Source organism: Pseudonaja textilis, chromosome 1, assembly GCF_049901715.1.
Source record: "Pseudonaja textilis isolate UNSWEBS1 chromosome 1, rPseTex1.2, whole genome shotgun sequence".
Taxonomy (NCBI): Eukaryota; Metazoa; Chordata; class Lepidosauria; order Squamata; family Elapidae; genus Pseudonaja; species Pseudonaja textilis.
Window position 1 is genome coordinate 322,316,616 of NC_141990.1, and position 16,883 is coordinate 322,333,498.

The 16,883-nt window shown below is 47.6% G+C and overlaps 1 protein-coding gene across 5 annotated transcripts in view; it reads right to left on the reverse strand.

Annotated features, from left to right (window-relative positions):
• The window catches only part of LOC113435348 (transducin-like enhancer protein 1), a 65,106-nt gene that overhangs the window by 32,481 nt on the left and 15,742 nt on the right, over positions 1 to 16,883 (reverse strand). For all 5 annotated transcript variants that reach the window (XM_087922660.1, XM_087922658.1, XM_087922657.1 and 2 more), the window contains 2 exons: positions 7,444 to 7,506; positions 4,733 to 4,807 (listed from right to left, as the gene is read on the reverse strand). In XM_087922660.1, the coding sequence (XP_087778786.1) occupies positions 4,733 to 4,807; positions 7,444 to 7,506 (138 nt within the window). The remainder of the gene's footprint in view (positions 1 to 4,732; positions 4,808 to 7,443; positions 7,507 to 16,883) is intronic.

Here is a 16,883-nt window from a genome sequence, read left to right on the forward strand (position 1 = left end):
CCCCCTGGCACAACTGCATGTGCATCACGCCGGTTGAAAAACGCAGCCCTGTTTGCATGGAGCCACAGCTTGGTTTTAATGCCTCCCCTTTTATGGTTTATATGGTTATTGCTACATTAATTTTTATTAATTAGATATTAGCTGCTAGGAGGCTTGGCAGCTGAATGGAAAGCAGAGTTGAGCTGGTAGAAAGATAAAGGGACAGACTGTCAGCACAACCCTGATTATCTGAGCAAGGCAGCATCCCCAGAGATTTCTGCAGGGTGGGTGGTTAAAAAGATAAAAGATAAAATGCAACCGACCCTTCAACCTTACAATAGATCCCTCCCAAAAGGTACAGGCTGTCCTCCACTTACGACCGCAGTAGAGCCCAAAATGTATGTCTGTTAAGTGAGACATTTGTTAAGAGAGTTTGCTCCGTTTCAACGACTGTCCGCGCCACCTTCGTTAAGTGAATCGCCGCAGTGCTTCAATTAGTAACACAGTCGTTAAGTGAATCTGGCTTCTCCCTCCTCCCCCTTGACTTTTCCTTTTGAAAAGGTCATATGACTCCGGGATGTTGCGAGCCGCCATAAATGTGAGTCAGTATGTCAAGTGAACTAAACGGTGTTGTTTCTCTGTTATTATATAATGCAGGGGTCTCCAACCTTGGCAACTGTCAGACCTGTGGACTTCAACTCCCAAAATTCCTCAGCAGGCAAAGACCCCGGCATTATACGACGCGGAGAAACTTGTGGACTTCAACTCCCAGAATTCCTCAGCCTTCTGGGAGTTGAAGTCCACAAATCTTAAAGTTGCCACAGTTGGAGGCCCCTAATATAATGTATATGCATAATTTTGCATTTGTTTATTTGTTTGTTTGTTTGTTTTAGTTGTGTTAATGTCATGTATATTGGAGGTGGTGACCCTTTGGGAGCTGTAGGGAACGAAATTTCATTTTTATGCATGCCGATTAGTGTACATTCAACAGCAATAGCACTTAAAATTTTATACCGCTTCACAGTGCTTTACAGCCCTCTCTAAGTGCTTTGCAGAGGCAGCCTATGGCCCCCCAAAATCTGAGTCCTTGTTTTACCCACCTCAGAAGGACGGAAGGCCGAGGCAACCTGGAGCCTGGTGGGATTTGAACTGCCGAATTGCAGGCAGCCGGCAGTCAGCAGAAGTAGTCCTGCAGAACTGCCCTCTAACCACTGCGCCACCAAGGCAAAGTGACAATAAAGTTATTCCTCTATTCTATTCTATTCTATGTAAATCACACGAGCATAGAGATGCTGTGACGGTCATAAAGCATGAAAAATGGTCCTAAGTGTGAAACATGCCCACGACTCGTTTTTTTTCAGTGCCGTTGCAACTTGGAATGGTGACTAAATGAACTGTTGTTAAGCCGAGGACTAGCTGTACTTACGACCACGTTCCAAAGCTTCATTGGCTTCCCCCTGCCTTCCGTGGTCATGTGATCACATTTTGAACCCTGGGCAATCAATCCGCATTTACAGTTTATCTAGTTGGGTCATGCAACCCTCCTCCTCCTCCTCCTCCTCTCCACAAACCCCGCTCATTTCTAGCCCTGATGATGTTACCTAGTTGGGTCATGAAACGTCTGCAAGAAAACAGCCCAACTCAGAGAGCACCAAGGACCCCACGGTCCTTCTCCACAAACCCCACCCATTTCTAGCCCTGATGATGTTACCTAGTTGGGTCATGAAATGTCAGCAAGATAACCACCAAACTCAGAGAGCACCAAGGACCCCACGGTCCTTCTCCACAAACCCCGCCCATTTCTAGCCCTGATGATGTTACCTAGTTGGGTCATGAAACGCCTGCAAGAAAACAGCCCAACTCAAGAGACCACCAAGGACGCCACAAATCAGAATATCCTCCATTGAATTTAATACCCAGCGGTGTAAGACGGCTACGTCTCTTTCTCCCTTTATGTACCCCCCAAACCACCAGCTGGGACTTAGGGGTCACATTTGTTTGCCCTAAATTTTGCAACGGCCTTCCTGCAAAGGAAAAGCCCACCCACCCCCCTGCCCAACAAACCCAGCCCGTGTACCCCTCCTCCCCATAAGAGATGCAAAGACACGAAGGAAAACCAAGACAATTTGAACAACAACAAAAAAAAAATACAATTTCCCAGGACGCAGCAAAATCCATCAAAGTTTGCAGGAGTCGAGGCTCAGCTCGGTAAATAATGAATGATCTCAAGAAGAATCTTGCAAAAAAAAAAAAAAGGAAGCGGGGTACAAAAAGGATTCAGACAGATTTGCAGCAAACCGGGCGAGGAGGGGTGTGTGTGTGTGCGTGTGTGTGTGTGTGTAGAACCAGGAAGAAGCAAGGCATCCATTAGGATCCGATTTAGACAGCAGGGCCTTCTCTCCCACCCTCGATTACGGCCCTCAAATCAAATATTAAGGAAAAAGCAACCACTGAGTCGCCACAAAGGCCTCGGGGCAATTGCACTGGAGCCAGCATCATCGTTGGCAATTTCCGAGGGCATAAAAAAAAAACCTCTCTTGTTTCCCACCACCACCACGTATACGATGCGCAAAGCAGAGCATTCAAAAATACGAGGCATCCTTAGATTTTTTTTAAAAAAAAAAAAAAAGGGGGGGGGGATTTTTAAACCGCCGGAAATCGTCAACGCGACCGATCCGAGTGACGTTCCTTTGGAGACCGCCAGCATTTTGAAAGAGCAAATGAGGCAAAGAAATACGGAAGGTCCTCGGCTTACGACTGCAATTGGGGTCGGAGTTTACTAGGTAGTATATATTGGAGGGGGGGTGACCCTTCTGAGGGCTGGAGGCAACAAAATTTGATTTTAATGTATGCCGATTAGTGTATGTTCGAAGGGACAATAAAGTTATTATTCTATTCTATATTTTATTCTATACTCTATTCTATTCTGCATTCTTTTCTCTTCTCTATTCTAATCCTGCCTAAGCAGGGGGTTGGACTAGAAGACCTCCAAGGTCCCTTCCAACTCTGTTATTCTATTCCATTCCATTCTAATTCTATCCTATCCTATATTCTATTCTATTCTGTAATCCTATTCTGTTCTCTATATTGTATTGTATTCTATTCTTTTCTTCAGAGTGTCGTGGAATTAATCTATGTATATAAAAGCGAAATACCACTCACACATCATCACAAAATCTCCAGAACCGTAAAGCCTACAGACTTGAAATTTGGCACGTATCTTCCTCTTGGCTTCTAGGTGCTCACTAAGAAAGGATTTTTCGAAATGACCACCAGAGAGTATTTCCTATATTATTAACATGCTCTGATGCTAAGAAGTTCTATTCCCCCTCCCCACCTGGAAGGATATCTGTCCCAAATGCAAAACACAAGCAGAGGAGGAGTTTTAGTTTCAGTTTCAGACCAGCAAGCAGCTTTAGGTCAGAACAGTTGAGCTAAGCCACGCCCAGGCTCCTTGCTGTCTCCTCCTTGCTCACACAGCTAATACTATTTCACTTTCCAAACAGCCCTCCACTTTCTCACACACTGACAGGATGCTAGCCAGATGAATACCAATGGATGCTGGTAGGCAGAGGCAGAATTCCCCCCCCCCCCTTATTTTCCTCCCCAAAAACTAAGCCCGACCCCATAGTTTCGTAGCGAAGCACGGGTATCGAGTTAGTGTGTATATATATATTCAGTTCGTTACAGTCCTTGTTTAGAAACCAGAATTGGGACTCGGCGATTCAGTTATTAAGTGAAGCAGTTAGTATGAGAAAGCGGATCTTACGTTCCTCGGGATTTTTTTCCCGTTTATCGACCTGCAAAGGTCATAAATACAAGGATTCCTTATAGGGGGTCCCCCACTTACAACAGTTCATTTAGTGACTGTTCGAAGTTACAACAGCACTGAAAAAAAAGGGACTTACGGCCATTTCCCACAGTTATGACCTTTGCAGGATCCCCATGATTAAATCCGGATGCTTGGCAACCGGTTCATATTAGTCTGACCGCTGTGGCTTATGACAGATGCAGTGTCCGGACGTTACGTGACTCCCTTCTGACAGGCAAAAGTCCACGGGGAAAACCAGATTCACTTAACCATGTTACTAACTTAACAGCTAGGGGGGTTCGCTTAACAACGGTGACAAGAAAGTTCGTAAAGTGGAGCAAAACTCACTTAACCAATTTCTCACTTAGCGATGTATGTTTTGGGCTCAACGGTGGTCCTAAGTCGAGGACTCCCTACTGGTGAAAAAGGTTGTAATTCATGATCACACACAACCTTCTGCACTATGCAGGAAAAAAAAAAAGGTATTCTAAAGGCATGGAGTTGGAAGGTTCCCTACAGGTCATCTAGTCCAGCCCTTGAGGGGAGTGTGCAGAAAAAAAAATACAGAATTCTAAAATAGTGGAGCCGAAAGGCATCCTAAAGATCATCTAGTCCAAACTTTTGCACTCTGCAGGGAAAAAAAAGCATTCTAAAGTCGTGGAGTTGGAAGGTTCCCTAAAGATCATATAGTCCAACCTTTGTGCTTCCCAGAAAACCAATTCAGTCACAGAAGTGGCCGTCGGTCTCTTCAAAAGCACCAGAGTTTCTCAACACCTAGAAGTAAAGTTTGTCTAATCTTGTACAACTCCCAGCAATGAGAAGTTTCTCCTTAAAACACAGAGAAGTGTGCCAGAGAAGTGTCAAATGATCCAGATTCGCCAAAAACCACAATTAGTCTCTTTGAAAACCTCAACAGGAGACAGAAAAGGGAATCCTACATACCCCGATTGCCACATTCAGTTCTGCCACCGTCACCTGCTTGGCCCGCTCCACCGCCTGGACTACTTGTTGTTGGTGCTACCGAAAAACAAAAGGGGTTGAGGAACATGATTATCATTCACAAAACTTTGGATACTCTGAGTCTATTTTAAATCATCATAGTGGTGGGTTGATCTTTCTCCTTTACGTCCAAGGTGCCCAGAATCACTTCATAGACTAGAACTCCCAGTCTCCTGGTGATTGGCTCAAAATCGCCCGACTGGCATTCATCCCTTAAGGCAGGACTAGAACTCCCAGTCTCCTGGTGATTGGCTCAAAGTCACCCAGCTGGTTTTCATGTCTAAGGCAGGACTAGAACTCCCAGTCTCCTGGTGATTGGCTCAAAATCGCCCGACTGGCATTCATCCCTTAAGGCAGGACTAGAACTCCCAGTCTCCTGGTGATTGGCTCAAAGTCACCCAGCTGGCTTTCATTGCTAAGGCAGGGCTAGAACTCCCAGTCTCCTGGTGATTGGCTCAAAATCGCCCGACTGGCATTCATCCCTTAAGGCAGGACTAGAACTCCCAGTCTCCTGGTGATTGGCTCAAAGTCACCCAGCTGGTTTTCATGTCTAAGGCAGGACTAGAACTCCCAGTCTCCTGGTGATTGGCTCAAAATCGCCCGACTGGCATTCATCCCTTAAGGCAGGACTAGAACTCCCAGTCTCCTGGTGATTGGCTCAAAGTCACCCAGCTGGCTTTCATTGCTAAGGCAGGGCTAGAACTCCCACTCTCCTGGTGATTGGCTCAAAATCGCCCGACTGGCATTCATCCCTTAAGGCAGGACTAGAACTCCCAGTCTCCTGGTGATTGGCTCAAAGTCACCCAGCTGGCTTTCATTGCTAAGGCAGGGCTAGAACTCCCAGTCTCCTGGTGATTGGCTCAAAATCACCTGACTGGCATTCATCACTTAAGGCAGGACTAGAACTCCCAGTCTCCTGGTGATTGGCTCAAAATCACCTGACTGGCATTCATCCCTTAAGGCAGGACTAGAACTCCCAGTCTCCTGGTGATTGGCTCAAAATCACCCGACTGGCATTCATCCCTTAAGGCAGGACTAGAACTCACAGTCTCCTGGTGATAGGCTCAAAGTCACCCGACTGGCATTCATCCCTTAAGGCAGGACTAGAACTCACAGTCTCCTGGTGATTGGCTCAAAATCACCCAGCTGGCTTTCATCCCTTAAGGCAGGACTAGAACTCCCAGTCTCCTGGTGATTGGCTCAAAATCACCCGACTGGCATTCATCCCTTAAGGCAGGACTAGAACTCCCAGTCTCCTGATGATTGGCTCAAAGTCACCCGACTGGCATTCATCCCTTAAGGCAGGACTAGGACTCCCAGTCTCCTGGTGATTGGCTCAAAATCACCTGACTGGCATTCATCCCTTAAGGCAGGACTAGAACTCCCAGTCTCCTGGTGATTGGCTCAAAGTCACCCAGCTGGCTTTCATCCCTTAAGGCAGGACTAGAACTCCCAGTCTCCTGGTGATTGGCTCAAAGTCACCCGACTGGCATTCATCCCTTAAGGCAGGACTAGGAATCCCAGTCTCCTGGTGATTGGCTCAAAGTCACCCGACTGGCATTCATCCCTTAAGGCAGGACTAGAACTCCCAGTCTCCTGGTGATTGGCTCAAAATCACCTGACTGGCATTCATCCCTTAAGGCAGGACTAGAACTCCCAGTCTCCTGGTGATTGGCTCAAAATCACCCAGCTGGCTTTCATCCCTTAAGGCAGGACTAGAACTCCCAGTCTCCTGGTGATTGGCTCAAAATCACCTGACTGGCATTCATCCCTTAAGGCAGGACTGGAACTCCCAGTCTCCTGGTGATTGGCTCAAAATCACCTGACTGGCATTCATCACTTAAGGCAGGACTAGAATTCCCAGTCTCCTGGTGATTGGCTCAAAGTTACTCAGCTGGCTTTCATTGCTAAGGCAGGACTAGAACTCACAGTCTCCTGGTGATTGGCTCAAAGTCACCCAGTTGGCTTTCATTGCTAAGGCAGGACTAGAACTCCCAGTCTCCTGGTGATTGGCTCAAAGTCACCCAGCTGGCTTTCATTGCTAAGGCAGGACTAGAACTCCCAGTCTCCTGGTGATTGGCTCAAAGTCACCCAGGTGGCTTTCATTGCTAAGGCAGGACTAGGACTCCCAGTCTCCAGGTGATTGGCTCAAAATCACCTGAATGGCATTCATCCCTTAAGGCAGGACTAGAACCCCCAGTCTCCTGGTGATTGGCTCAAAGTCCCTCAGCCAGCTTTCATGTCTAATGCAGGATTTGAACTCATGATCTCTCACTTTGTAACCTGGTGCTTTAACCACTGGACCAAACTATGAACCTACATGCTGAGATTAGATCACGTTGGATCTGGGACAAAACCCAGCAGTAAGGGTAATTTCATTGTTTCAAGAACGTGTTTCACAATAAACTTGAAATTAAATAAGTCCAAAGTCACCCAAGCTGGCTTTTGTGCCTAAGGCAGGACTTGAACTCGTTGTCTCCTCATGATGGGTCCAAAGTCACCCAGCTGGCTTTCATGTCTCTAGCTTTGGTGCCTTCCGTCAGTGAACCAAACAGGTTCTCCATGTTTTCGTGTTTTTTTTTAAAGCTGAGAATCTTACACCCTGCCCCTGAAGGTAGGACGGGAGAAAGGAATGACCCTGGAATGACACTCACCTCCTGAGACAGGAAGGGGATGAGCTGAGCACAGATGACATTCAGCCGCTTGGCGATCTCCGTCTGCAAGGGGGGAAAGGGCAGGAGGAAAGGAAAACGCCATTACAGTATATCCGCCTGAATTCCCACAGAACAGAAGAGAAATGGCAATGGAATAGAATAGAAAAAATGGAATGGAATATGCAATATGCAACAGAACAGAACAGAACAGGAAGGGGATTTGTAGGCCGTGCGCAGCCCTCTGCCAGCCTAAACAGTCCCCCAAGCTCCGTTTTCGCTTACAGAAGGCTAGCAAAACAAACTAAAAAACAAAAGGAAATAAACGTTTCCCCCTTTTGCATTTGAGCACGCAAGAAGGGACAGGAAAGGAGAAAGGGAAAGCGGAAAAAACAAAAGAAAAAGAAGGGAAGAGATCAAGGGAGAAAAAAAGAAGGAAAGAGGGGAAGGAAGAAGAAAGGAGAAGGAAGACGGAAGGAAAAAGGAGAGGAGGGAAGGAAGGAAGGATTATAATGAGAGGGAGGGTCTGATGGAAGTCTTGCCTCAGCAATTGGCTACCACAGGCGCCCCCCAATATGAATGACGAGAAGTTGGCCACGCCCACCTTGCCCCCTCAGGTCAAATACAACCCTGATGCGGCCGGCCCTCAATGAAATCAAGTTTGACACCCCAGCCCCACACCACTTCTGACAGATGGCCGCCCAATCTCTTCCTAAAAGCCTCCAGTGATGAAGCTCCCGCAATTTCCGAAGGCAACTTCTGTTCCATCGGTTGATTTTTTTTTCTGTCAAGGAAATTTCTCCTTCGATTCCAGCGCTTATCTGCTTTTCATGAAAAACACACACACACAAAAAAAACCCTCCACCTCTCTGCTTTTAATCTTTAACGTGGCCAACCGGCTGTTTGGTTTTCCCCTCGAAATTCGATACCGCTGTCTGAAAATCCAGCAGGGAGCACGCAAGCCCAGTTGAACTGACAACCCGGCCTTTGCAAACACCGAAAATTTTCTGCGTTTGAAACCAAGCGGCGCCTCGTCTTCGTTCACCTCGGTGCTTGGCCGATTTTCGCCCGCTTGTCAACCAGATAGAAAGGCATTTGTTCCCACTGCCTTTCTCTAGGACCTTGGGTTCGATTTCTTAGTGCTCCTCAGATTACGACCGACCGTCATGGAGCTAGCCCATCACGGTTGTAAAGCCATGACGGCTATAAAACAACCCCAGTGGTCAGATTCCGTTGCCGGTCAGGATTCCAGGAGTGATTTTTATGATCTCAGCTGTTATTTTTCTTGGCTAGCCACCAAACTCAAGATACTGAGCCGAGGGTTACAAGCCCCTTGTAGAGAGCAATTTGATTCCTCCCAAATGAAATAAACTGAATTAAATTTATTTGAAGTAAATCAATTTGAAATAAACAACACCAGCGTCGGTCAGCTTCAAAGTTCAAATCGGCAAAAATAAAAATGAAATAAATACACATCGGAAGCCTGGCTTTCCTGTAAGATCTATATTATTTCTATGATTCCATGATATTCTAATCCCCAAATCAAAGTTATGTTTCTCTCTGTTTCTTGCAAATACAGGTAGTCCTCGACTTACCGCCACAACGGAGCCCACCATTTCTAAGTTGCTAAGTGAGACAAATAGCTGTTAAATGAGTTTCGTCCCATTTTATCACCTCTCTAAGGGACACAGTGGCTCAGTGGCTAAGATGTTCAGGACTGCCTGTGTAGCCTTGTGCTTGATGCTACAAGGCCAAACGTGTGCCTAAAAATGAAGAACGGGATGCAGTGGTAGCTCAGTGGCTAAGATGCTGAGCTTGTCGATCAGAAAGGTTCGGCAGTTCAGCGGTTCGAATCCCTAGCGCCGCGTCATGGAGTGAGCTCCCGTTCCTTGTCCCAGCTTCTGCCAACCTAGCAGTTTGAAAACATGTAAAAAATGCAAGTAGACAAATAGGAACCATCTTTGGTGGGAAGGGAACAGCTTTCTGTGCACCTTCGGGCATTTAGCCATGCCGGCCACATGACCACGGAGACGTCTTCAGACAACGCTGGCTCTTCAGCTTTGTAACGGAGATGAGCACCGCCCGCTAGAGCCGGTAATGACTAGCACGGATGTGCGAAGGGAATCTTTACCTTTATCGCCTCTCTTGCCACAATTGTTAAGCGACTCGCTGCGGCCGTTCAGTTAGTAACATGGTTGTTAAGTGAATCTGCCTTCCCCAGTTGACTTTGCTTCTCAGAAGGTGGCAAAAGGTCACATGGCTCCGAGACGCCGCAACCGTCATAAACATGAGCCAATTGCAAAGGATCTGAATTTTTCATCACGTGACCCCTTGGGAGAAATGTTGCAATGGTCGGTTGGTCAGCAGGAAAAATGATCACATATCACTTTTTCCGGTGCCGTTGTAACTTCAGTCGCTAAACGAAAGGTTGCAACGTGAAGCCTTCCTGCATTTCGTCCCCTTGCCAGGAGTGAAATTAAGCCACTGCTTGGGAAGTTCTCCAAACACAAAACTTTTGCCAGGGTCTGCATCAGTGATTTCAAGGAGTAGAGGGCTTCTGAGCATGCACAGAGCGCCTGGCTCTCATCGGTCTCTATTTCCCCATGGAAACCCTCCAAAGCATTGAAAACTGGGCAGGAAAGGTTTAGTTTAGTTTAGTTTATTGTCATTGCACCTGGTTCAGCGAAATCAAACACCATCTTCAGTGCACATCACGACCGTGAAAATAAACACAAACACACATCCTTCACCCTATTACACACTGAATTGAAAAACCCTTGACACCCCACCAACACTGCACTATACAACAGAATTCAAAAGAGCTACTGCCCTGGGCTAGAGGCTGTTTTTCAGCCTATTTGTCCTTGTTTTTATTATCCGGTACTGTCTGCCAGATGGTAATAGTTCAAAAAAAAAAAGGGGGTATGTGTGTGTGCCCAGGATGAGATGGATCTTTGAGAATGTTTTGAACTTTCTTAAGGCAGCAAACTTTTTAATTTTTGCCCTCCCTATTAGCAACTGCATTCATTTTACCGTGGATATAAAGCTTCTGGTTCTTTTTTTTTTTTAAATAAAAAGATAGCACTTGCCAGGAAAAAAAAAAGAGAGAGAGAGAAGGAGAGTAACGGAGACAGTAAGTACTTTCTGGGAAAAAATTTAATTCTCTCCTGGGGGATGCATAATGGATTTGCCTTTCTAATGCACTTGTGGCCAGGCACCTCCGGTGGAAGGGAGGAGGGAGGCGCGAGGGGGAAACTGTCTCCAATTCACTCGCAGCTCGTTAATGTTCAATTTAGTGGCCTCTTAACGCTCGCCCGGATGAGAAAAACGATCAAACCGCCTGCCCAGATTTCCTGCTCCTGGCCGGGCATCCGTCCGTCCTCTCTTCCACAGCATGCAAAGCAGAAGAAGTAACACGCAAATAGACACAAACGTAACACACAAATAGACACAAGCATAACCTTCTCTTTTGGATTCCTTCCCATCCACACACATACCCTAAAAACTGTCCTAGCTCCTTTCCGGAATACAAGTAATCCTCGACTTACGACTGGCATGGAGGGGAGGGGAAATAAGGTTTCTGTCGTTAAGCGGGACGCTTGCGAAGGGAGTTTTGCACCGCTTCCCGGAGCCGCGGTTTGTGAAAGGGTTTATCGCTGCGGTTGTTAAGTGAGGTTTTGAAGTCAATCTGGCTACCGCATTGATTTGTTTTGTGCAAAAGGGGTGGGGGGGTGTCATATTGATCCCTGGGTCAACGCCGTCATAAATACAAGTCGGCTGCCAAGCGCCTGAATTTTGATCACATGACCGTGGGGAACGCTGCAAGGGTTGTTAAGTGTGGAAAAACGGTCGCAAGTCCCTTTGTTCGGTGCTTTGTAACTTGCAATGAACGGTCACGGATGAAAATTCATACATTTGGTAACCGACTCACGTTTATGACGGTTGCAATGATCCCCTTTTGCAACCTTCTGGCAAGCAAAGTTATGGGGGGGTGGGGGGGTAAGCCAGATTAACTTAACCGTGTTACTAACTTAACCACTGCAGTGTTTCACTTAACAAACGGGGCAAGGAAGGTGGTAAAACGAGGCAAAAATTACTTAATTGTTTTACTTAGCAACAGAAATTTTGGGCTAATGATCATTGTAAGTCAAAGACTACCTATACTGAAATTTAAAAGACACCCACATCAACCTTTATCTTTAAGGTAAAGTTTCCCCTCGTGCAGATACTGTGATGACCCAACGGGGCGTGGCACAAAAGCAACGAAGTCACAAAAGTAGGTAAAGTCCCTTTAATTCCTCCAACCTGGCCCCCAATGTCCAGTTATCATTGGCTGGAGAAAAAAACTACCCCAAGAACAGTTTTTAAAGGGAAGAAATTTAGTCCAAACCAAAAGTACATATAAATTATAAATAAAAACCAACACAAACCACTTGCTGCAGCAATTAACAAAGACAGGGCAGGATAAGGAATTGCAGAACTCAAAAGATAATGAAACAGATACAGTTGGGAGGACGCCTGAACCCAGATAGGACTTGGCAAACAAAGATAACGCACGCTTTGCTTCCAGCAAGGTGCTGTGCGCAAACACCCTCTTTATCCTGTTTTCCCAGTTGCAGCTAATGAAGGGAATCAGGGCCTTTTTCTGCCCCGTAACCCACGTTGCTCCCTTATCTGTTCCTCCCTACGTGCCCTAAGATGAAGACGGGGTGAGCCTGGGTCTTCCTCTGAATGCCCAGCCAGACTGTGTCCTTCACCAGTTTCTTCCACAGCCACTGGAGCCACACTCCCACTCCCTGTCAGCTGTTTGACCTCCCCCAAAAACATCTCCGTGGTCATGTGGCCGGCATGACTAAATGCCGAAGGCGCACGGAACGCCGTTCCCTTCCCACCAAAGATGGTCTCTGTTTTTCGACTTGCATTCTGACACGCTTTCAAACTGCTAGGTTGGCAGAAGCTGGGACAAAGAACGGAAGCTCACTCTGTTTACCCGGTGCTAGGGATTCGAACCACCGAACTGTCGACCTTTCTGATCAACAAGCTCAGCGTCTTAGCCACTGAGCCACCGCGTCCCCTTCGTCATCTTTAGGCACAGGTTTAGCCTGGTAGCATCAAGCACGAGGCTACACAGACAGTCCTGAACTGACAATCATTGATTTAGTGACTGACTGAACTCGCAACAGCACCGAAAAAGTGACTTTATATCTGGTTCTGGCACTTACACGCATCACAGCATCCCCAGGGTCACGTGATCAAAACTCAGGCGCTCGGCAACCGACACATATTTATGACCGTTGCCCTGTCCTGGGGTCATGTGATCCCCATTTGCAACAAGCTGGCTTCCAACAAAGTCAATAAGGGAAGTTGGGTTTGCTTAATGACAAGATTCACTTAACAACCGTGGCAATTTGTTTAGCAACCGCGGCCAAAATGCAGTAAAATCAGACACGACTCATTTAACGTCCACCTTGCTGAGCAGTGGAAGTTCTGATGCCAATTGTGGTCGTAAGTCAAGGACTACTTGTAGAGATGTTTTTCAAGTTGACGATTGACCCAAGCGAAGCGGGACTCTACCACTAAGCTCTAACCCAGGGATGTGCGCAATCTTGGCAACTTTAACACCTGAGGATTTCAATTCCCAGAATTCTGAGAGTTGAATTGCACAGGACTGAAAGATGCCAAAATTGGACACCCCTGCTCTAAACTTTCACTATTATAGCCCTCTTTTGCTACTATCTTTTCCGGGGAGGGCGGGGGGCTCTTACCTTATGAATGACAATCTCTCCCACTGCAATGCTCCTATCTTCTGCCGACAGACACCCCCCCAGCAACCCCTCCTCAATTTCTTAGTTTGCATTTCTGCAAAGAGATTCCTTTCATTTGCATCTCTCTCTCTCTCTCGGTCTCTGTGACTCTCTCTCTATTTGTCTCTCTCTCGGTCTCTCGGTCTGTCTCTCTCTCTCCCTTGGTCTCTCTCTCTCTGTCTCTCTCCCTCTTGCTGTCTCTCTCTCTTGCAGTCTCTCTCTCTCGGTCTCTTTCTCTCTCTTGGTCTCTCTCTCCCTTGGTCTCTCTCTCTGTCTCTCTCTCTCTCTCTCTCTCTCTCTGGTCTGTCTGTCTCTCTGTCTATCTCTCTCGGTCTCTCTCTGTGACTCTCTCTCTCCCTCTCTCTGTGTCTCAGTCTCTTTCTCCCTGGGTCTCTCTCTCTCTTGGTCTCTCTCTCTGTCTCACTCTCACTGTCTCTCTCTGTGACTCTCTCCTCTCTCTGTGACTCTCTCCTTCTCTCTCTCTCGGTCTCTCTCTGTGACTCTCTCTCTCTCTCTCTCTCTTTCTCCCTTGGTCTCTCTCTCTTGGTCTCTCTCTCTCTGTCTATCTCTATGACTCTCTGTGTGTTTGTCTCTCTCAGTCTCTCTCTCTCACTGTCTCTCTCTGTGACTCTCTCCTCTCTCTCTCTCGGTCTGTCTGTCTCTCTTGGTCTCTCTCTCTGTGTCTCACTCTCACTGTCTCTCTCTGTGACTCTCTCCTTCTCTCTCTCTCGGTCTCTCTCTGTGACTCTCTCTCTCTCTCTCTCTCCCTTGGTCTCTCTCTCTCTGTCTATTTCTATGACTCTCTGTGTGTTTGTCTCTCTCAGTCTCTCTCTCTCTCACTGTCTCTCTCTATGACTCTCTCCTCTCTCTCTCTCGGTCTGTCTGTCTCTCTTGGTCTCTCTCTCCCCCTTGGTCTCTCTCTCGCTGTCTCTCTCTGTCTTGCTCTCTTGGTCTCTCTCTCTCTCTGTCTCTCTCTCTCCCTTGGTCTCTCTCTCTCTCTCTCTGTCTCTCTCTCCCCCTTGGTATCTCTCTCGCTGTCTCTCTCTCACTATCTCTCTCTGTTTCGCTCTCTTGGTCTCTCCCTCTCTCTCTCTCTCTGTGACTCTCTCTCCATCTCTCTCTCTCTGTGACTCTCTCTCTCTCTCACTGTCTCTCTTTATATTTTTTGGCAAGCTGTTTTCCTGCCTACGCACATCCTTAAGCACTGTTCCCCACCCCCCCAGGCAGGCAGAGCCTTTTGGAAAAATAATTCCCCCCCCACAAAAAATAGAAAGAAAGAAAGAAAATAGAAAGGGAGGGATCAGAAAAACCCACATCACCACCGACCTGACCACCGAGCAGCTTATTATAAGGGGAGGCTTCGTCCGGGATCAAACTGAATGGTGTGACCTTTTATATGTTGGCAATAAAGCGGGTGATGAGGGAAAGGGAGGGAGGGGGTGAGATTGGGCTGGGGAGGGGGCTTGAATCACATTAAAAGGACACCTGCTGGGCAAATCTAATCGAAGGGGAGGCGCCAGCCTTTGGGGAGAGAGAGAGAGAGAGGAGGGGTCCCCAACCGAGAAAGAGGAGAAGGGATCCAGGGGTTGGCCAGATAACCACAAAGCTTATACATCTGGCCGGCTCCCATTTATCACCCGGAGGCTGTCGCGGCTCAGACTTATGAGTTTCTCCTTAAAATAAAACCGGGGGAGTGGGGAGAAGCGGGGAGGGGGGTGGGGAAGCCATGACAGCTTTCTGGCAACCGGCCAGGCCAGCAGCACCTGAAGATAGGTTGTAAATCCTGCCATGCAACAGCACACGACACGGCAAGGAGAGGACGGGGATACGGAACATCGGGTTTTAATATCGCTTTAGCCTTTGGGGGGGCTTTCGATGGAGGACTGGCTGACTCGCTCCTCTTCTCTGTGGGAATCCCTCACCCATATGGGAACACGGCTGCACGGTCCCTCCTAGTCGCTGAGCCCGGGAGTCAAGATCCCATGAAGTGTTAATGCTGCTTTATAAAGACTACACTTGGAATCCAGTTTGGGTCGCCCCGCTACAAAAAAAAAAAAAAGACGGAAAGACTGCAGAGAAGAGCAACAGAGATGATTAGGGGACTGGAGACCAAAATATAGGAAGAACGGTTGCAGGAACCGGGTGGGTCTAGTTCCCTGATGGCGAACCTATGGCACTTGTGCAGGCACAAGCCATTTGGGCGGGCATGTGAGCCCAGGGTGGGATTCTACCACTTCGTACCTATTCGCTAGAACTGGTCGTTAACACTCTAAGCAGTTTGGAGAACCGGTTGTTAGAAGAAATTACTGGGCTAATCCTGTAAGGAAGGCAGGAAGGAAACATTCTGGTGTTGCTTACGGAAACTGCCTCTCCATTAACCCTTACTACATTCTTGGCAGGACTAGACTTCCTGTCTCAGGAACGTCTCTGGAGTTTTTTTCCCCTCCTTTGCTGGTACTTTGCTTGTGTGGAGTGACCATTCAAAGTTACAATGGCACTGGAGAAAGTGACTTATGACCATTTTTCACGCTTACGACTGTTGCAGCATCCCCACAGTCATGAGAGGCCAGGCGAGGAGATGCGTGCCTCAATGTGAGTGATGTTGAGTTGGCCATGCCCAGCCAATAACATGACCACCAAGCCACATCCACCCAGTCACATGACCACCAAGCCACGCCTACCACCTAAGCCGCACCCACAGAACCGGTTGTTAAAAAATTTGAATCCCACCCCTGCGCAAGCCCCAGCCAAACTTACCTGCACTGCACATGCCTGTGCCTCCCAGCTGATTTTCGGCCCATTTGAGGCCGTTTTCACCTTCCCGGGGGCTCGAGGGAAGCCTCTGCAGTCTCAGGAGGCCGAAAAACGGGCCTTCCGGAAATACTGAAAGTGCTGAAATGGGCCCATTTTACGGCCTCCCGAGACTGCAGAGGCTTCCCTCGAGCCCCCAGAAGGGTGAAAACGGCCTCAAACAGGCCAAAAATTGGCTGGAAGGCACACACATGCACAGTGCTGGGAAGGGGGTGGGGCTGGGATGTTACACACGCATGCACGGGGGGTGCGCATTGCATTGTGGGTGCTGGCATGCGCATGCTTTCGGCACACCACAACAAAAAGGTTCGCCATCAATGGTCTAGTTTAATGAAAAGAAGAAACTAGGAGTGACATGATAGAAGTCTTCCAATATTTGAAGGGCTGCCACAGAGAGGAGGAAGGGGAGTCAAGCTATTTTCCAAAGCACACAAAGGCCGGAGAAGGAATAATGGATGGAAACTGAACAAGGAGAGATTCAACCTGGAAATAAGGAGAAATTTTCTGACAGTGAGAACAATCAACCCATGGAACAGAAGTTGCCTTTGGAAGTTGTGGGAGCTTCATCACTGGAGGCTTTCAAGAAGAGACTGGACTGCCATCTGTCAGAAGTGGTGTAGGGTCTCCTGCTTGGGCGGGGGGGTTGGACTAGAAGACCTCCAAGGTCCCTTCCAGATCTATTCTACATTCTACCCTAGTCTAGGAGAAAAGAAACCTAGGCGATATGTCCTGAAAGTGAGAAGAGTTTATCCGCGAAACAACTAATCCTCCAGAAGTCGTGGCTGTTCCATCACTGGAGGCTCTTAAGAAGAGATGGGACGACGACTG